A 21,355-nucleotide genomic window follows, 5' to 3' on the forward strand; every position below is an offset into this window, starting at 1 on the left:
ATTACAAACTGTGATTAAATGAAGCCTCCTGACAAACGTTTATGCAAGCACATGGAATACCAAGAACTCTAGGATGTACTACCAAAAGTTCAAGCAGCGGTTTTCTCTATTGGGAAAATAAAATCAAATGGCTGTTTCACAATAGCCTGGGTAGAAAATCTGTACAATTACTTTCTGTGGGCTAAGGTTTCCCAAGTAGATTTGGGACTTGGAAAAGAGTGTTAAAATAAAGAATGGGGAATGAAACTGTACTCCCGATTTCAGCAACTACTTTGAGAAATCATCCTCTGTAATCTCCTAGCTGAATAGACCATTAAATAAACCCAGACAAAACTTGCAACTAAGTTCATAAAAACAAGGAATTCCAGCTGGTGGTATGAAAAGGACTTCTTTCAAATCAGTTTGTTACTGCTTTAAACTTATCATACCTCTCTCCAGAAGACGAACAGTGTTCCACACACGATAATTATTGACGAAACCAGTATTTTTATGATCAGACTTTTGGTCAGAATACTGTCCTTCAGATTTCTTGGAGGCTTCCGAATTACATCTTTATCCACAGGCTCCACCCCAAGACTTGAAATTAAATGAATGTCTTAAAGAGTTTTATCATCATAAAAATTCACTGCTTCCAACTTAAGAATTAGGTTTTCTGAGTTGAAAGATTTTAATGTTCTCTCTACAGCTTAAGAATTATCTCACTCAAATAAGGACATAATATTTTTACTTTCATAAAACTGAGCTGTCTGTATGTATTAGTAAATAAGTATTAGCAATATTCTACCACTGTAGTTTTAGAATCCATAAATACATGATCTCAGATGGTATTCAAAGTTGTGTATGTTAACTCTACAGGAATTTGCAATATTAGTTATGTACCCCATTTCTACTACTGTGATCAACCCAGCTAAGGAATTTACTCTTAACTCCTTTCCACCACTCCCTCCACTATCTGCAGTGAAGAGGGTGGTCAGAGAAAGAACCCAGAGGGAAGCCAGAATCCTGCATGCAAGCTTCATGGGCATATCTGTGGATCTTTAGGTATCCATGCCACCCCCTTACTTATTGTTAGATACTAAAGCAAATCAAAAAGGAATGAACATACAACTATACTGCAAACATAATAACTTAAGGTTTGCTGGTTTGGAAGCATTTCAGAAAGTTTCCTGAATAAGCAGAATTTCCTTATTCAATTTCCTTGAAACAAAAAGGACTACAGCTCTCTAATGGAATTTCAAGTCATTACTTACCTTTGAGCTGGAGGTCCATCCATAATAATATTGATCCATAAGATCTGCATGGCATTGAGAGGATTAGGAAAGTTCATTAATGTAGCCAGTGAGATTAAAGTCAGTGCTGCTATACTCCTGTTGGAAGAAGCCATTTTTATAACTGTCAGCATGGAACATTTCAGAAGATCCACTGGTATCTGCTTTGTAATCAACACTTCAACTGCTTAAGAGTAAATAGAGATTTTGACAGCCTAATTTTAAAGGCGAAGTATAAATTCATTTAGAATACTCATCTTGATAGAGTGCATATTTGAAATAGAATTACTTTAGTAATGAAAAGACAGCAAATTTGTGTCTTAAAAACCTTCCAGAGTTCAAGATAACATTTCAGAGTTATCATTCACCTTCACCTACTTGATTTTTACTGCAGAACTGGGTTCTGTGTTTTTGTTGTGCCAGAAGCAGGTCTTCAAACCTGGTTTTGAAAACCAATCTGCTTTTATGTGTTTGATGTAAACACAACTACTCTATGCACGTACCAGCAGTCTAACCAATCACTCAAGGCAAGGCACTACACCCCAAGCTCCCTGAAAATACCTACACCACCCCTCATTATTAGCACGGTGAGAAGGCTAGGCAGAAGACTGAAAACAGATTAGCTAGTTGCAAGCCTAGTATTAGAAACCTCTCTAAACAAGTATGCAATGATTGCTTTCAGAGCAAGATTAAGTGGTTTCATAACCAACAAGAAGAGAGAAAGGCTTATAATGATTCCAATTTAGCAATCTATGAACTGTATTTATGCTCTCCCTGCAAAGAGGGACAGGGGAAAAATACCTAGGTAACTCATTCATCAGAAACCTGAGGGTACCATGCTAACAGGTAAGCACACTGTCCTAAAATACTTAGTTATTTTTCAGAAGCAGACTTCTGGTATTCGACCAATGCAGGACACAAGATTCCAAGTATATGACACTCCTTACATTCTTAGGCAAGTTTTAAGAGGCTAGCATTTTGTTCTGTTGAGTTTTTTTGGTGGGGATTTATTTTTGGCTTTTGCTGGTTTTGGGGGGAGGTCTTTGGCATTTGTTTGGGGTTTTTTTTGGTGTGTGTGTGTGTCATGGGGTTTGGTTGGTTTTAGTTTCTGCAACTTGATTTAACCACTCTGAAATGCCATGAAGGCTTCACATAGGTATGTGAATGTGGCAAAGAGGAAAACCATCCTCCTGAATCCAGATGCAGTTAAGATTAACTCACAAGAGTTTTGAAACTAAGGCTTAATGCAAGAAAAGGAAGTCAGCTTCACAGAGCTAACTCATTCCCTAAACCACTATATGGATTACAGAGAAACTAACCTCCCATTTCCCTGGTTTCCTCCATTTCATTGACATGTTCTGGTTAAGGAGGGTATGACTAACTTCTCCTTTAGACAAAGACCCAAACGTAGCTATGTTGTTTCTCACCATCCTCTCAGATACTGACTTTACACATCCTAACAGGAAGAACTGTGACAAAGTTAGATGTCCACCATTTTCTATGGTTCTTTAAAGAGGAAACAAGCCACCAAATACAAACATTTGAAGCAAAGCATTATCAGCACCCTGTGTGAAATTTACTGTGTCCACATGAATGTACGCAGCATCTGCTTCATGATGCTTTCATTCATTCACAGTGTAGTTAGAACCTTCCAATACTGCCAACTTTTCAAACTTACGTGCTCAGTTGAAATCTAACAAAATTTTTTATGTTGTTATAAATCCCTTTGCCCTCCTCAATTGCAGACCTGCAATTAAAAACAGAGATTTCATCACTTCACAAATAAGACTACTGTCAAAAAAAAAAAGCTTAAAACAAACCAAAAAAGCTAATACATTAAGCAGCAATACAAATGTCAAAAACCAAATGGAGCTGAGGTTCTTATAACCTTGGCAGTCATTGTCTTTCAACTTGACTGGATTAATCACAAGTTATTTTTCTAGCTGCTTAACTTTAATTTACGAGATGGAATGTTCATAATAAAATCTCCTCCTTGTTCAAGACTCACCAGCATCCTTGATGAGACCTTCTGATCCTGGTTAGGTAACTTAAACAACCAACCAAACAACAGCCTGAACACAACCAAACACACACACTTTAAAAACCCACAGAAATACAGCATGACTTTAGAGGACCAGATATTCTTACTGCATCAGAATATGTATAGACCATCTTCTTGACCTCCAGCATGTGTCACAACTTGCCTATCACATCATCACAACTCCAGCAGTGAGAAAGTGTTTTCTAATACCTGAGTTAAGTCTGCTCTGCTACAAATAAAACTGGATTTTTTTTCCTTCCATTGCCCCAATAGCCAAGAACAATCAGAATTCCTTTAGTGATTTTTAAAACTAAAAGCTCAAAGAGGTTGGGGGAAAGGATGTAGAACTATCAAAGCTCATACTTTTCCCCCCTTAGTTTTCACCACTCTCTTCACTCTCCTATTGAGAGATTTCCTGATGAAGTGACCACAACTGGAGAAAGCATTCCAGCAAAAGCCTCACAAAGCCAAAGTAAAGTACTTACTTACCACAGATCTCTGTCCTATGCACTCTTCTTCACATTGCGGTTGGCTAAATTAGTATGGAAACCTTTTAACTCTCAGATTCTCCTATGCCATACTGCTACCTAGGTGATTTTCTTCTATTGTAGTTCTACATGTCACTTCTTCCCAAGGGTTAAGCATCATACTTTCAGACAAACTGAAGTGTCCTGAGAGCGATGCTTAATTCTGAAATGAAGGCTATCTCACTAGACAGCAGACCAGCTCTGCCAACAACCACTACCTTCGAAAGTCAGATGGATTAAATGCAAAGTAAGTTAAATTTAGCCATACTTTCTTTGAAGTATGTGAAGCAAAAAAACCCCAAATAGCTGGTAACTTATTTTCACCTGTGATATTTAAATAGATTACATATATTCTTTTCCTTTTCTGAAACACCTCCTTCTACAAAGAGTTGAAAATAAATACAGGAATGCTCTCATTTTCACGTAAGATTGATGCTTCTAAAGTAAGAAATTAAAAGAAGATGAATCCTGTTGACAGCTAACAGACTCAAAACTTCAGTTTACAAATATGCTATGATCACAGTTCTACTTGGAGAAGCAGAAATGCAGGTCCATTTTTATAGCATGTACATGCTTAACATCTTTTGTTACTTACATCTGGTCTATGTACAAGACCAAAGCAGTGAAAGGTCTAAATATGCAAATACATTCTTGTATTATTAACATACACAGAAAGACAGGAATGCTTACTTGCCCTTTGTAGTATTATGTTCCAAGCTCTTTTTTCAAGATGATAATACAAGTAATCACCATAAAGATACTTCTTCTGACTTAGTGCAGAGCTCCTTAACAGCTGCTCACTTACAAATCCAGGGAATTTCTGTTGGTTTTAACCCGAGCAACATTTCATTAAAACTATATAGCACAAGGGATGTACATAAACACCACCTACATTATTGTCTGAAAATCATCATCCACGAGGATCATATCTGCTGCCTCTTTACAGACATCTGTTCCGGTTTGTCCCATTGCTACACCAATATCTGCAGCCTTCAGAGCAACAGCATCATTCACTCCATCTCCTGTCATGGCTACTACTGCACCATTATTTTGCAGGGACTAAAGAAAGCAAGAAGAGCTTAAATCAGGGATGGAAATAAGCTATCCTATGACAATTTTTCTACATACAAGGTTGGTGCCATCATGGCCCACTCCCCATTTCTTATAATTCCACTGTAAAGTCCTAAGAAAACTAAAACACACATACTCCCCAACCCCAGCAGTTTGTATTCTAATGATTTTTTATACAAAGATTTATCATATATTTTCCTGTATTCCAACAGCCTAAATTTTAAAGCTGGGTATATAAAATCTGCCTTTAAATAAAAGGTGCCAAACTCTAGAGAGAAGGAAGATAGATTTACATTTTACATTATCACCCTCTTATAATTCTCAATACATTCCAACTGTCTTTGTGTCTGACTGCCTTCTCCTTATTGTTGCTTTTCTGATTGCTCCAATTGTTATACTGAGTATGTCCCTCTTTGACACCTTATCTTCTGAATGGAAGCATTACCTCAGATATGGCTTGAAATTCATGCCCGTTTCTCTTGTTCTGAGTACAGAAATATGGTTCTTACAAGTTTCTAGTCAATGTAACTGCAACCTGACACAGGATTCCAATCAACTCCCAGCCCCCAGCTCCCTATATAAAGGTGTGATACTGCCTGTCACCTGCTGCCTATCCCCTGTGAGCACTAGGTGTTTTCTCAGTAGTAGTTTGAAATACACTTCACTTTCAAACAAAATCAATTTCTGATTTTATCTTGACAGACTGTAGCATGTTATAATTTAAGTGAAGGCACCACAACCAGTACTCATTGTAACAGTCCAACATTTGAGCCTTCAGCATAGAATCATAGAATAGTTAGGGTTGGAAAGGACCTTAAGATCATCCAGTTCCAACCCCCCTGCCATGGGCAGGGACACCTCACGCTAAACCGTATCGCCCAAGGCCTTGTCCAACCTGGCCTTGAACACTGCCAGGGATGGAGCATTCACAACCTCACTTGGCAACCCATTCCAGTGCCTCAGCACCCTAACAGGAAAGAATTTCCTCCTTATATCCAGTCTAAACTTCCCCTGTTTAAGTTTTAACCCATTACCCCTCGTCCTATCACTACAATAATGCTACACTACAGCATGACATACCTTTATGATTTTCAGTTTGTGTCGGGGACTGGCTCTGTAAAATACTGCAACCTGTTAAAAGCACAATAAAGAAGTAGTGAAAAATTGAGAAAATTAAAGAATTGCACTGGATTTGATACAGCTAGAGGATAAAATGTCCTACCAAAGGCTAACTGTACTCCCGTTAGCTCTGAAGTTGAAGCTGTCCTTTTAATAAGGGTGAAATAGCATTCCAAAGAAGATTCTGCTAAACAAAGTTGGTGCTACTTATTTCAAGACAGAACGTGCAATTTAAAAGCCTTCTGAAATGATGAAGCAACATGAGTTACAGTGCCTTGCTGCTGACCTTCCTGACTAAATCTGTGCAGGCAGCTGCCACGCTGACTGTACAATCAATGCCTTTTCCCTTGTCAGCACTTCTGACAAGCTACTTAGGACATTTCAGTTTTACTTGTGTGTATAGCGTGTTATTAACAGAGTGATGTTTTGAAGCTAATTAATAAAATTAATTAATTAAAAATAATACAAAATTCTTAGATTCTTGGAACAGCTTAGAAGGAATGATGAGTTTTCAGAAGTGGTTTTCTCTGTGGTCTTCTCTGTACATTGAAATTTGAGCACACGGAGTTTAGTTTTCCATCAACTCCATACTGTTAGCATTGACATCTGTATTTCCTTTTTAAGAAGCTGGGTGAGAAGTTAGGCTTCTCAACAGCCACTTCAGACTACACAGATTTCAACCTTACTGGTTTAACTGATTTCTAATGAGATTTTAAACAAACACCTAGGAAACAAATTAGGTCTCAGGTCAAACATGCACAAAGTCAGTTTGTTGCTATTTCAGTTACTTAAGGTGAAGAGTCCTTAAGGACAAGCATCGTAACTCCAGAAATTACTATTTGCCACACAATTCGTTTTCCCTAAGTTTGTTTTTGTGAGTGTCTAAGGAAAGACACAGAGCTGACATGCACGTTTCTTGACTGCGGGTATTGGCTTCTGGCTTGCTTACATAAGACATAAGCATGCTGCAGTCTCATTTTGCAGTCTTTTGATGCATAAATTTTGCAACACAGCCAGTCTGAACCTCAATTGCTTTTGATTACGTCTTTGCATTTACAATTTTGGCATTGGCCAATACATTTAATAACTAAAAAGTAACTTAAAGCAGTAACTTAATAGACCCTTTCAAACTTCTCAACCAGTGACCTCGGATTGATTAAAAATCACTAAACTGCAGACAGTTCTTCTTGAAAGATACAAAAGGATGACTGTCTGAACATGCAAACTGTAAGGTTTTATATATATATATATATATATAAGCTGAGCTACTCAAAGAAATAAAATGGTCTAACAATATAAAAAGGTGATGATGCTCACTGAAAGAGAGATGTAGCAAAATGAAAGTTCCAATACAGGTATTGAAAGGTAAAAGAAGTGAATTGTTAAAAGAAAAGAGAGCAATAAACTCACTAAAAAGCTAACCATGGGAGGAGAAATAAATGAATTTTCGTATGGTCGTATGTTAAACCAGAAGATACTTGTCTGATCTGGGACAGCTTCCATGTTTCTGTACTTAAACTCTTGCTAAATTTACTGGATCACTTTGATTAGAACCACGTTATTTGTGTCTTAGAAGTTAGATATTAGCATTCCACAGAAAAAAAAACATTTCTCAACATAAAGATCTATCCTTTACTGCATTTCAGTAAGCAGGATATCAAAACAAACCTTTGGTGTTATCTGAGAAAGCTGCTGAATATCCAGATCATCTATTTCTTCTCCAGAGATTGCCTGTGAATTTTTGGAATACAGTCCTAGTCGACTAGCTGGAAATAAACCATAAAAGAGGTATTACATTAATTTACCCTTTTTAAAACATTTACTACCCTATTTTTTTAAGCCTACTGTTCCTGCAATATTTCAGATTTGAAATGCCTAGAGAGGAACACCTTAACACCTTGCTGATTCAGTATAAAGTGTTGGAACTCTTTAGTAACAAAACACATACTACAAAGTCCATTATAATCAGATACTTATTTCCCTAGACTTTTATTAGGTCTAAATGTTGGTATTTCATTGTGTCAGGTGCCATATAAACACAGGAGCTCCGTTCTCTCCAAAGAATTCACAGTTCAAAAACAACATGGCAGAAAATGGAAATGACATGGGGAAGACAAGGAAGAAAAACCTTCTGAGAAGGTACTGCTAGTCTAGGCGTGCATTTGTTACGTGCACGTTCAAGTTCTTGTTCACCACCCTGTATGTAAAGAATTCATGTTCTGGCAAAAGTCCTTGTACCTTAATGTATTATACTGTGAGATGAAGATAACTAGTTTGTTTGAATATTTATTTATAGTACTTAAACTTCAAACTTGGTTACACAGGCAAAACTGTATTGGATAGCACTGAAGTGCATTCTAAATACTCATTGTCACCAGCTATTTTAGTTTCTCCCTTTTGCCCTAAAACAGGTATCCAAAGCTGAGAGCAGAGAGGGCGGTGTTATAACAAAATACAGTAAGAAAATACATAGTCTCCAACAGCAAAAGTCATGCATTAACCCAGTTAGAGAGGAAAAAAAAAGGAAATAGAAAAATACAAATGAACAAATGTAAGCTGAAACCCAAGTATTACTTCAGGGGAGGTTTGTTGGTTGGCTGGTGGGTTTTGGTTGGTTAGGTTTTCTTTCCCCTAAATTCCACTGTGCTATATGTTAACTCCATATACAGAACTCACAAATGTTGAAAACTTAAGAGCCACGCTTCATGACAGTTAGCTATACACTGCCAAAACGGAACGCAAGTGACAAATGAGAGGAAGAGGACTATTCATACCAATGGCAACTGCAGTCTCTTGTGAATCTCCAGTAATCATTTTTATTGCAACTCCTGATGTGATGAGTGTTGTAACAGCTTCTTTTACACCAGTTCGCGGAGGGTCAATGATTCCCACAAGTCCCAGAAAAGTCAGTTGTCCTAACTCAGGGCCAGAAGCTAAGGCAAGAACTTTTAGGAGACAAAGGAGAGGAGGAAAAAAACACACACACAAAAGTTAAGACTTGAAGATATCATTTACATCAACATTTAAAACAACTGCTTTAAACAAGTAGGCCAGCGTAAAGCAAGGGAGGGAACTGCACTCTCTTTCTAAACCTCAGTGGCAACGCCTGTTGAGTATTCTGAACAGCCTACTTATGCATATCCCTTTCTTCTAAAGAGCAGTCTTTTTACCAAACACGTGTCTTCCAGGTTTTAAAGATAACTTTCCTATCTGTTCTCAGATTAAAGTGTTTATACTTTCACTGTCTGGAAAGAGAACGGCGTCTAGCTTTGCGGTTTCTCTGTATATGCACGGTCTTTTATGCAAAAGGATGAAAGGGAGGATCAGTTAACTTTCTCCTTTGGGCTTTTTCTTCCTTTTAGAGAGGAAGATTTCATGATGAATATTTTCTGGAATGTCTTTTACAGTAGTATTCTTAATTCAAGCACACTTAAATGACATCAGGGTTGCAACAGGAAAGCACTTGCCCTTAAAAACATTACCCTAGATTTGAGAGTGGTCTGAAGCAGACACAAAGAATGACTGTCAGAATAAAACAGCACAAAGAGGTAGCACTGCCAGCATAGCCATGCTTTCAGTCGTATTAAAAGTCTACACAGCTTGTTAACAGGAAAGGTAACTCGAATGGCATCTTCCAACCTGTAATCAGTTGTGCTAGCCTAATTCTCTGTAATGAGATACGGAAGCTACTAGGGAGCAATGTATTGTTCAGTTATGGTCACACGCAAGAGGTGACAGGAACCAGCTGTGCCTTTTCTCACCCTCTGCAATTTAATCATGTTATTACACACGCCTTAGGCAACAGCACCTGTTTTTCCACTCCCCCACTTCAAAGTAAAACTGAGCAACCCAGTGGCACTTACTGAATAACAACATAAAATAATCCTAGCAGTTTTGGTTGTTCTTGTTCAAACAATAAGCAGTGCCATTAAAATAAAAAAGGTTATTTTGTGACACTGAAACAGCCTCACCCCTAAGTCCTGCAGAGCCCATAGATGTCTTCTCTTGCTGGTATTTCTCTCTCTGTTGCTGAACAAGAGGTAGGGTCTGCCCCTTACAGTTATATGATGTACAGTACCTAATGACTTGTTCATAAGCACCTTTCATAAAGCAGACTTCGGGTTTGTCCTAAAATGAAAAAGAATTGCTGGGTGGACATGTGCTTAAGGATACACACACGCACACAAGTACATATACATGCAAGCATTAAGAATGGCACATCTGCACTTCTCTGTATTCAGAACAATGCAAATCAAAGTTACACTTCTAAACCTAAAACTGCTCGAGTATCTCTAAACAGTGTATGTTCAAGAGGGTAATGTCAGAAGAGCCAAGTTAATAATCAATATCTCATTTCAGCAGACGTCACACACATTAGACAACGTGGGTGTCTAATAGTGTTTATAGACTACAGAGGCCATGCAAAGGACAAAAAATGGAATGTACACAGAACATCAGACCTGAAAGACCTTTAGCACATCATCTTACCAGCTGTATAGCTCATTAAACATCACCTGCACACCCTTGTACTATGCCTGACAACCCTAAGATTTTCCAGAGAGCCATCTAGCCTTGATGGTATCAAAGAACTGAGATTCCTCCAGCTACCTCGAACACTTAACTCCAGCGCTAAATAATCCCTTTCCCCCTTTTCCATTAAGAATTGCTGCCTCAGCTCAATTTCCAATCACTGGTTCTCATTTTCTCTCCCATGTAACTAAAAAGTTCCTTTTTAATATATCTATTGTCTGCCTGTGAAGGTATTTACACACAGCAGGCAAGTTACTTCAGTCTTTCTGATAGGCTTAACTGACAAAGCTCGAAGTTTCTAAACCCACTGCATTTTCTTAGCCTTCAAATATTTATACTCACTTTAAATCCAATTTTTCAACAATCATTCAAAAACGCTTATACTGAAACACAGACACAGTAAATCCTTACGTAGATGAAAATTGTATAGCAATTCCTGCTCACAACTCTACACAGGCAAGGATAATTCAACCATACTATTCAGACAGATATAAGGAGTCAAATGCTCTGTTTCCAAAGCAAAGAATTTATTGTGACACTTGAACACTGTCAGCAGCCTTTTCTTTGGTCAGAAGTACTAGGAACCTTTCCATAAATCCAAGGTAAGGTCTGTTGTTACACACACCTAGAAGGCTCCAGCTATTAGACTGGCAGTGATTGTTAGTATTTGGAACAAAAACATTCAGATTGGTCTAACTGAAATATGAATTTAAATATGTTTATGAAAGCACCAGAAGACAGAAAAAGAATGGTTTGTGTTGATAATCCAGGGCACTGTCAACACTGGGAAATGCACTGTCCATTCCAAACCCAGAGAACCTGTGTTCTCAAACAAAAGCAATTTTACTATTGAACATCACATCAATGCATCTTGCTCTTAATTCATTACATAACTGCAGTGCTGAAACAGCAGAAAGATGGGCAGAATTGCTTTAGATGCTTGAGGAGGGAGAAGGAATTAAAACCAGCCAGGTCTCCATTTAAAGGTCCAGATAACCAAACACTGCAAATAATTTCCCAGTATGCCTCTTATGGAAAGAATTTCTTGTGATTTTCATCTCCCCTTCAGAGCTGGAAACTAAACCTGATCCATTATCAAACCATATTCCCAGGACTGTGCACTACTACCAGCCTGCTGTAACTTTTGACATCAGAAATGAGGATAGGAAACAAAACAGCCGTGCTACAGAGCCAGTGCATGAGGACACAGTGACTGAAGTTTACCTGCTGTGTTCTGTGAATACATTTAACAGCCATCCACTTTTGTTCTGAGCTGAAGGGATATTCAGCCTTCCTTATGTAGTCTTCCTGCAGCCCATCTAAACCCATCTGTATAGAACAGAAGTACCACCACAATGTCAGGACGGCTTCTTTTCAAACAGCTGTACCATTTGTCAACTTGTTGAGACATATTAACAACCATTACTTAGTTTAAAACCATTTCATCTCTAAAGTTGCTTTTGAGCACGCTGTTCCAGTTTAGACAAGCTTCTGATGAACTAGAACTGAAAGAACCTAGAATCTTCTTTCAGGCTTCAGCATTAAGTCATCCCATTTAACACTATATACTATCTGCAGTTCAAGGATCCTGAAGTACTTTGTAGACTGATCACCCACAAGCATAAGCCTTGCTGTGGCGAGCAATGCAGCTCCTAGTTTGACAAAATACATCTATCACCCCATTGCTTTTAAATCTTCTGTGTAATTACTCTGCTAGGAGGGCCTACAGAATTGTAACCCAAGACTGTGACAAAGCCTGCACAAGGAAAGCCACTGATTTCAGGTTTGAATGATCCAACCTGACTCTTTCTTGTAGCAACTGGAATCACCCAAACATTTAATCTGAAACTGACCATGAAGACTGCAGACAAAATGCATTTCATTTCAGAGGCTGCTCTCTCCCCACCCCTGATGCAGCTCGCAGCATTTCATGCTCTACCTCTACACAAGTCCAAGAGACAGAGCCTGTTAAGGATGCAGATGCAGCACTGTTAGTGTTTGCACTTCACAGCTCCTTCACCACCTCCCTTTCCAGCAACAGATGTGAAAGACTCCTGTTCTATGGGCTCTTGCCAAAATACCATCGCTCTGGCCCTTTCCAGTCAATGACTGGTGACTTGGGACGAGTCTCAACAGCAAGACGGATACATATCAGGTCTCAGTTACACAGGGAGAGAAAGACTGTAACGCATTCATCTTTCAATGTTTGAGTTGATTTTTTTTCTGTGGTGGTGAATAAAGGGCTAAGGTGCCTCACCACATTTCTCAATAGCTGTAATGAGTGTGCCACAGCATTGTAAAAAAGCCCCAGAACATTTAATTACAGGGTCTACAATTCAAGCTACCTGTGCCCCCCACTTAAAGGGCACTATAAATGCTGCAGTCACCAATACATCAGTAACCAACTTCTTACTGCCTCTGATGAGAACTGGGAAAAAGGCAGCACAACCAACATTCAATGGGTAAATTAAATAAGCTCATGACAGCTAAAAAAACAATACCAAGTGCAAAAAGATGAAAAGAAAGATTTTACTTTAGTGCTAAATTATTTTATCTCATCTTCATCAGGGACTCTAGCAATAGGACAAGGGGGAATGGGTTTAAAGGGGGCAGGTTCAGGATAGATGTAAGGAAGAAGTTCTTTACTGTGAGGGTGGTGAGACATTGACACAGGTTGCCCAGAAAAGCTGTAAATGCTCCATCCGTTACACTGTACAACACCATGTTGGATGGGGCTTGGAGCAACCTGGTCTAGTGGAAGGTGGGGTTGGAACTGGATGATCTTAAGGTCCCTTCCAACCCAAGCCATGCTGTGATCTTTCAGAATGCCCAAAGAATTCCAACAGATGAGGAACAGAAGAGATGAGCAGCTGCAAGACAGATCTAGGAGATCACCGAAAAGGAAAAGAAAACCCAAAGAAAACACAAACCCCACAATTTACATGTACACACTTCCCACCTCCTATGAATTCAAAAGTCATCTTCAAGTACGTACCTTCATAGCAAGCGCGATTAAAGCCCCTTCTGTTGGTTTCCCCATTAACGTGTTGTTTCTAATCAAAGCATCATTGCACACACAGCCAGCCTAAAAGATGAGAAAGGAATGGGGAGAAAACAGAACACAAAGTAAATGCCATACAAAGCTATGTCATCAATTAAAACTCATCTCTCTGTGCAAGCTCTTACCTCAACAATTTTGCTAATGGATGGGTTGTTATAACCATGAATAACTTCACCATCAAGCATCACCTCTCCAAACCTGTTATAACCTACTCCAGTAACCTGCAAGGCAAACAGCCAAAGGCAGTATGCAATGTAATGTTCATCAGGTTCATAAACTGTTTCAATCTCAGCTTTTCACTATACAGAACATGTTCACTCATAATGACTGATTTTAGTCAGTGTGAATGGATTCTCCTACTCAGCTTCTAACACAGCTAGCTTACTAGCTTAAGGAATAAACTCTGAGGGCAAGGGAGTTTAATGTATTTTATTGAAGATTAATTAAAGTAGCAATTTATTCCTTAGCATACATAGACACAGTGTGTGTTGTTTCCTTACAGTAATGGGCATGCTTTCTTTTTTTCTTCTTCCTTTTGCTTTCTAATTGTTTCCTCCTATTTGTATCTACCCTGGTTAATAATGCATTCCCCCTGCAAGGGATGGAGGTACAAAGCAGAGTCCTACTTTCATCCAGTAAGGAGAAAAAGAAACTCCTGGATGAACAGCCTCTCTGTTGAGACCTCAGAGGTGTTAAAAACAGTGAAACTGTTTTTAGTGCATAGAACCCAAGCATCCCGCTAGAATCCTAAAAAGTCTTCATATCTATGGCATTAGCAGCTAATATCTTTTACAGCCATTTCAAGTTCTTTCAGTGAGGAAATGGAGCTGATCTGACCCAGATATGAACAAAATCATGCTAGTAGTAATGAAAAATTACAGTAATCCCAAGAACAGAAAAGTAAGTAACAGGATATATAAGCAAATGTATGTAAATAACAGGAAAGAGTAAGGAAAAAATGCCAGTATTTACGCTTACAAGAGTGACAAGACCCTCTGTAAACCGTGATGTGGGATGCCCTCTCCTCCAAGAAAGAAAAGTTTGGGAATTTTGGAAACTGTTTAACACTTCCATGAAACCACATCCAAATCCACACCTTCCTGTTTCCCCTTCTCGTCTGTACATGTATTTCAGTCTTCGCTACAACTCCCCAGCCTCAACCACCACTGTTTCATGTCCTGCTCCTACTTCCAACCCCATCCATTATGAGAAAGCAAGAATGATAACACATACTTAGTACGAAGGGTTCACACGATCAATTGTCTTTTAGCCAAAAGCTGGATATCCCCATTTTAAGTGTTTGTAAAATACAAGTTTTATTCTTTATGCACCTGCAACAGCAAAATAACCTCAACTTTTGGTACTGAAGAACAACAATCTCTCAACTTGTCTTTGTACTGTATCTTTCTTTTATTGTGACCCACAGCCATTAAGAGATTTAAGATGTATTATACAAAAAATTCTTCTGTAACCAAAGAAAGCTTAGGTAACACAGAACAAAGGCTGCAATATTAAATGAAGAACAGAATTAGCTGGAAGTTGAGGAACAGGATTTTGGCGCAACAAAACTACGCTTTCTTAACTGATGCGTTACCTGCAGTATACTTGAGCAGGTTTCAGCTGATAGATACAACAGTAAGAAGGAAAATGAAAGCCTAACAGACTCTCACTACATACCTCAGCATGCTGCCCATCTGAAGTAAAAATATGAGTAACAGTCATTTCGTTTTTTGTCAGAGTTCCAGTTTTATCCGAACAAATTACATTGCAACAACCTGAAAGAACCAATTGCCATTTATAAGAGTGCTTGCTTAGAACAAAGTAACTGACAAGGACAAACGTATTCAAGACAAGCAGACTTCTAGAAACACTGCAGCTGCCTTTGTGAGAAAACATAAAGAGATTTACCAAAGACAGCCAGCTTTCAGCTATTAATGAATACAGTTCTTTGCAAGTTTGTCCAATAAATACAACTAATTGAAACCTCAAATTCACAATTCATCTGAAATGCTTCCATTCACTATCTCCTTCATGTTATTCCACCGTATCTCAAACTACATTAGTGGAATCTCAACTGGAATTGCTAGTGAGGAATAAAGCTAAAAGCTTGCTTTAGAGAAGTAATTCTTTATAAAGAAGTATCTAACGCTGGCCACAGTGCTTCTGCCACAGGAGTGTGACTACTAGGCCTGCAAAGTATAGCAAGATTGAGAAGATTACAAATACGTAAAGTCTGTTAGATGCCTTTTTAACTCAGGCAAAGAGCATTCTGAGAGAGCGTTGCAGCATCTCAGTCTGTTTGGATATGATAACAACAAAAAGCCTTGCAACAGTAATTAAATACTGCTAGAGGCACTGGAAAAAGTGGCACTTCCAATCATCAAACGCAAAAAGGAATTCAAATGCAGCAGGTTTATTTAACTTGTCTGTTTTCCATGTCCTGTGTTTTACACGCTTCATGACTGAAACCCTACAAAATGTGTTAAAGTTTTCAAGATCCAACGAGTTTCATAACATCTTGAAGGTGAATTAATATTTAAAAAGCTTTTTCTAATGTTCAAATTTGGATTTGCTTCTGATTTTCAATACCAGCCTTAAATTCAGTTTAAGAAGAACATTTTACAAGTCCTGTTTAACATCTTACAGCAAATGAGCGTAAAGTGTAATCCATACATCCAAACACCCACACAGTTTCCACTATTGGCATGCTATTATTGAACGGGCTATTTCTCTCAGTTAAATATTAATGCAAAAGAAGTAGTTAGAGGGCCCACAAAAATACGTACCTGAATTCTAACTGTCTAAAATGCTTTCAATCTAGAAACGTTAGAAATACCACCACTGCTAGCAAACTAAGAACACGTGCTGTATTTTAACCAGTTGTCACCAATACTTGTGTTAATCTCTCTGTCTACTCATACCTAAAGTTTCAACAATAGGAAGTTTTTTTACAATCGCCCGTTTCTTCACCATTCTCATCACACCAAGGGCCAACGTCACTGTCACCACAATTGGGAGGCCTTCTGGGATTGCAGCTACAGCCAAACTGTAATGAAAGTAAATACACAAATCTCCTCTTAAAATGTCATTAGTGAATACATAGTCATGATGCATTTACACTTCAGAACATTGCTTCTGTAGCAGTCTTTCCACTGAGGTTAAAAGCAAAAGGAAGCAGTTGCCTTGTGATTCTAGTTGTAATACCGTGCGCCAAGATACGCTCCAAAGACAGCAACGAAATGCAATTAACTTGGATGTTTCTATGCATTATTACTGCAAAAGTATGAAGAAAATTTGGGGTAGGCAGAAAGCAATGGTACTCCTGTTTTGCCTACACAAAACACTAACTGGGGCTATGCAAAGCAGCCCAGATTGTGAAGAGTAAGTGCAGTCAGGGCTAAAACGAACCAGGAAGTGCCACCAGTTCCAGTGGCCACTGATCCACAGCTGATACTTCCAGATCATGACCTGGCTGCAAGTTAAGTATGGGAATGACACAGAAAGTCATTCAAAACCCAAACAAATAACCCCAGTAAAAACCAGATGAAACCAGATCACAGTAACTCATTACACAACGCTCAAAGAAGCAATTGCTGGTGCCCCCCCACCTGCAAAAGGGTAAACCACTGGAGTTTGATCCTGTCATTTAAAGAAACAATCTACCTTATGCACTGTGCATATAATTAGCAACTCAGCACCTTTTCTAAGAGTACAGAGGCAGATCATCTAAATTCAGTGTTATTCCCAGCAGATAACACCCTGGGATTAAGTTTCCATAATGTGCTAGAAAATGACATGACACAAGGCTTGTAGGAACTTAGTTCTGTTTGATGGCACTTATGACAGTTTATTTACTCAGTGATGAGAATTTGAACTGTACAACACTCTCATCACCATAGAGTGTAAGAGACTATCAAGAACATACTCTATCATTAAAAATGAGTATGAATTTGCCTTTTTACAGCACATCTTCATTTTTAATTACTAATGCGAGCTTAAGAGCAGAGTCTGTGTGCAAGCACACTACATATCATTAGCTTTCAGGCACTAAAAACAAAAATCTCACCTCACACCAATTGTGAACATATCAAGGATATGTTTTCCTTGCAACCAGCCAACCAGCATAATAACTCCTATAAAGAAAATAATTGTCAGGATAAATATAAAACCAACATCTATTGTTGGGGACAAGAAAAGGAACTCAAATAGCCAAAACCAAGCTTATCTTTGTGCTACCCATTAAAAAGAATGTATTCTTTCTCTGTCAAAGCATGATTCCATTAGGGTGGTAAAGGTGCAGGAAGCTTCTGCTAGTCAAGTTGCCCAATCATACCAGCAGTGAGGTACTCACTGTCACACACCCTGAATCAGAATACAAGACACATTGGAATTTAAAAGGGAACATTTAGAGGACAATAAGTCAGAAAAGCGTCTGCAAGCAAATACAAATAACATCCTTATGATGAAAGTTGTCACATCAGTCATCTTCAGGTAACAGTGGCATGAACTCAAAGTGACCAATTATTTAAAGAGCCTAATTATTTAAAGACAGAGTTCAAGCCTTCCTTTTTCCCAAGCCTACGTGGTAGTTTGTTACATAATAGTTTGTAATTCTTGCACATAAATCCTCTCACCTATTATACCAAAGGAATACAAGGAAAGCTGCTTGCCCAAGAGATCCATGCTCTTCTGCAGAGGTGTCTTTGGAGCCTTGATGAACGGTAAACATGTAAGAGTTAACAAGCGTGGGTTAAAATACATGAACTGTATTACATATTACTTTAGATACCCAGATTTCAAGAGGCTGACAGTGAATAAAATACAGTTACACCTATTATTGCCATACATTTACTTTGTGAAAACAGACTTCTCTGTTCCATTTTGTGCAGAATTTGAGAAGATTCAAGAGCACTTCAGTGGAATGAGATACTCATTAGCAATATTCTTTGGGAGCTTTGTGATGTCTATAGCAAGTCTAATGCAGAAGGTCTTATCAAAGATTTTATTGGTTTTTTTTTCACGTTTAGAATTACATTTGTTACAATGCCAGCTAAAACTATTGAGCAGATGATCATATTTTCCTCAGACGTGTATAAAAGCAGATTCCACTTTGGTGGCTGGGCAGCAGTATTCCCCTTGAAAGGTGTAGTAAGGCAGTGCAGCTAACATGGGGTCAGTGATGCACTCCTGGCTCCCTTACTTGCTGTTTTGGCCAGATTTCAGAAATACAAATATTGAGGGAGAAAGTGCTGCCTATATTATGGCTGATCACACTAGAGACACACTGTCCCCTTAATCCTACATTGGGTCAGGCAGCCAGAGAAGCAGTTAGAAGGCTCAAGGTACACAACACACCTCAAGGTACACAACCCACTCAAGACTGAATTCCCATGTAAATCAGTATACTGCAATAAAGAAAAATCACTGTGGGAATTTGATAGACAAGAGTCAGAGGGAGATGATTAAAGGGTAAGGTGGAGATCATGAAGTAGCAGCAGATGCATGCATAACCCCAAAGCACACTGCTAATCAAAAGAAAACGCAGTCCTACAGATCTGTCATACAAATCCCTTTTGCACAAATGCAGTTCCACTTAAAGGGCAAACAAAAAGAAAACCTCCAAGAAAAAACAACCCCAAAACCACTTCCATAAATTGCAATGAACTTTGTTTCATTAAACAGGTTCAGCATGTTATCTATGCAGTTAATATTCTTCAGGTCAGCTTCAGATACAGAATTCAATTACTACTTTCACGTTCAAGAGCTAAGATTTGTTTCACTAGAGGGAAGAAAAAATATTAAAAGCAATGTAATTGAGTCTAACTAAGTTCCTATGGAATAAATCCAAAGTTTTAATGAATTTAATATACAGTTACAAAATAGACGTCGTTGCTTCTAAATATTCACTCTTACCTCTTCTGCTTGCATCATTTTGAAAACCTCCCCAAACTCAGAGTTTTCTCCTGTTCCAATAACTATCCCCTAAAATAAAGACAAAATAAAAGCAAATTCAAATCTGAAGTTTAGTGTTCGTGGCTGCTCTTGATAGTTTTGACTTGAATAGTAGGCAAATGCCATTTAGCCCAGTATGACTTTGTCAACTTTGTTCATAAAATTAATTCTTGGCATGAGTAGGGCATATTTTTGCCTCTGTGAAACGAACTGCAATGTTCTGCACTGCTGAAGTATTTGGTAACTGCCAGTAACAAAACTCAAATAGGGTAACACCTATCTAATGCTAGCGACAACTGTATTTTCAGGTACAGGTTTTCAACCATGGGAATGTAGTTCTGAAAGCAAAACACCACAGCAAAATCGTGGACAGAAGAGATTCATCTGCTCCCTATAAATCTGAGCTCTCCTACCTCACTGCATCACTTTACTTTTAAACCAGTGTCTGAAAAAGCACCAATGAGAAAAGCTCTGCAGTGCATCACAGCAGTGTTCCATATTTCCAATAAAAAATTCTCCTTTGATACCCTTTCCATTGTTTCAGGAAAAAAATACACCTAGTCCTAAGAACAGCTTTCAAATAGGGAAGAATATTTTCCATGTTTCAACTATCAATAATGATTTTACCTTTGCTTTTCCACATCTGACCAACGTTCCCATGAAAGCAATATTGCTCCTAGAAGTAAGGTCTCCATTGGTTGCTGCTGGCTGAGGAGCTGTAGATTTGGAGCAAGGAGCTGTCTCACCTGTGAGACTGGATTCATCAATAGAAAGGTCCACAGCCTTTGAAAACAAGAGAGTTAAAAAGCATGACAATCTTCTAAATAATTGGAAGTGTTAACAAAAGATTCCCATTTTTTAACATGAAAAATATATCCAGTTTATTCATATGGTAAGAAGCCATGTCAATGGCAAACATATTTTAAGAATCAACAAAGCAACAAGCACTCCTACAGGATCTTGCAGCAATGCAACAAGCTCTCACTTTCATGAGTCAAAGTTTAGTCATAATTTTATGTTCACAATTGTTTTTCCTGTAAAACATTCCAAAGGCTTCAACTGTGATGCATTCTGTCAAACAAAATAATTAACTGGGAATGCAAGTGCACACACATATATTACCCTCTCAACTCTTCCTCCTCCTACCATGGTCCATTAAGAACCATATTTCACAGAATCACAGGATATTTGGGGTTGGAAGGGGCCTTAAAGCTCATCTAGCTCCAACCCCATCTGCCACTAGACCAGGTTGCTCCAAGCCCCGTCCAACCTAGCCTTGAACACTGCCAGGGATGAGGCAGACACAGCTTCTCTGGGAAACCACCCTCACAGCAGAGGGTTTCTTCCCTGTATCTTATCTAAATTTACCCTCTGGCAGTTCAAAGCCATCAACCCATGCCCTGTCACTACTTGGTCTTACGAAAAACCCCTCTCCAGGTTTCTTGTAGGCCCCAGTTAGGCACTGGAAGCTGCTCTGAGGTCTCCTTGGAGCCTTCTCTTCTCCAGGCTGAAGAAGCCCACCTCTTTGAGCTGGTCTTCACAGAAGAGCTGCTTCAGCCCCTGGAGCATCTCCATGGCCTCCTCTAGACTCACTCCAACAGGTCCACATCCCTCCTGTGCTGGGAGCCCCCGAGCTGAACAAAGTACTCCAGGTGGGGTCTCACGAGAGCAGTGGGGCAGGATCACCTCCTTTGACCTGCTGGTCACCTCCTTTTGATGCAGCCCAGCACACGGTTGGTTTCTGGGCCACAAGTGCACACTGCTGGCTCGTGTTGAGCTTCTTATC

General features: G+C 38.8%; 1 protein-coding gene across 4 annotated transcripts in view; it reads right to left on the reverse strand.

Moving 5' to 3' along the window:
• Positions 1-21,355, reverse strand: part of ATP2C1 (ATPase secretory pathway Ca2+ transporting 1) — a 62,514-nt gene that overhangs the window by 2,833 nt on the left and 38,326 nt on the right. For all 4 annotated transcript variants that reach the window (XM_061373148.1, XM_061373149.1, XM_061373151.1 and 1 more), the window contains 17 exons: positions 20,197-20,352; positions 19,531-19,599; positions 18,252-18,327; positions 17,684-17,750; positions 16,539-16,663; positions 15,295-15,392; positions 13,743-13,838; positions 13,552-13,641; positions 11,781-11,885; positions 9,998-10,154; positions 8,801-8,971; positions 7,695-7,792; positions 5,988-6,038; positions 4,729-4,895; positions 2,947-3,015; positions 1,251-1,367; positions 429-576 (listed from right to left, as the gene is read on the reverse strand). In XM_061373148.1, coding sequence (XP_061229132.1) covers positions 429-576; positions 1,251-1,367; positions 2,947-3,015; positions 4,729-4,895; positions 5,988-6,038; positions 7,695-7,792; positions 8,801-8,971; positions 9,998-10,154; positions 11,781-11,885; positions 13,552-13,641; positions 13,743-13,838; positions 15,295-15,392; positions 16,539-16,663; positions 17,684-17,750; positions 18,252-18,327; positions 19,531-19,599; positions 20,197-20,352 — 1,860 coding nt within the window. The remainder of the gene's footprint in view (positions 1-428; positions 577-1,250; positions 1,368-2,946; positions 3,016-4,728; positions 4,896-5,987; positions 6,039-7,694; positions 7,793-8,800; positions 8,972-9,997; positions 10,155-11,780; positions 11,886-13,551; positions 13,642-13,742; positions 13,839-15,294; positions 15,393-16,538; positions 16,664-17,683; positions 17,751-18,251; positions 18,328-19,530; positions 19,600-20,196; positions 20,353-21,355) is intronic.

The sequence above is a fragment of the Neopsephotus bourkii genome, unplaced genomic scaffold, assembly GCF_033783945.1.
Source record: "Neopsephotus bourkii isolate Nb327-2 ecotype Australia unplaced genomic scaffold, CSIRO-AGI_Nbou_v1 NB_1629, whole genome shotgun sequence".
NCBI lineage: Eukaryota > Metazoa > Chordata > Aves > Psittaciformes > Psittacidae > Neopsephotus > Neopsephotus bourkii.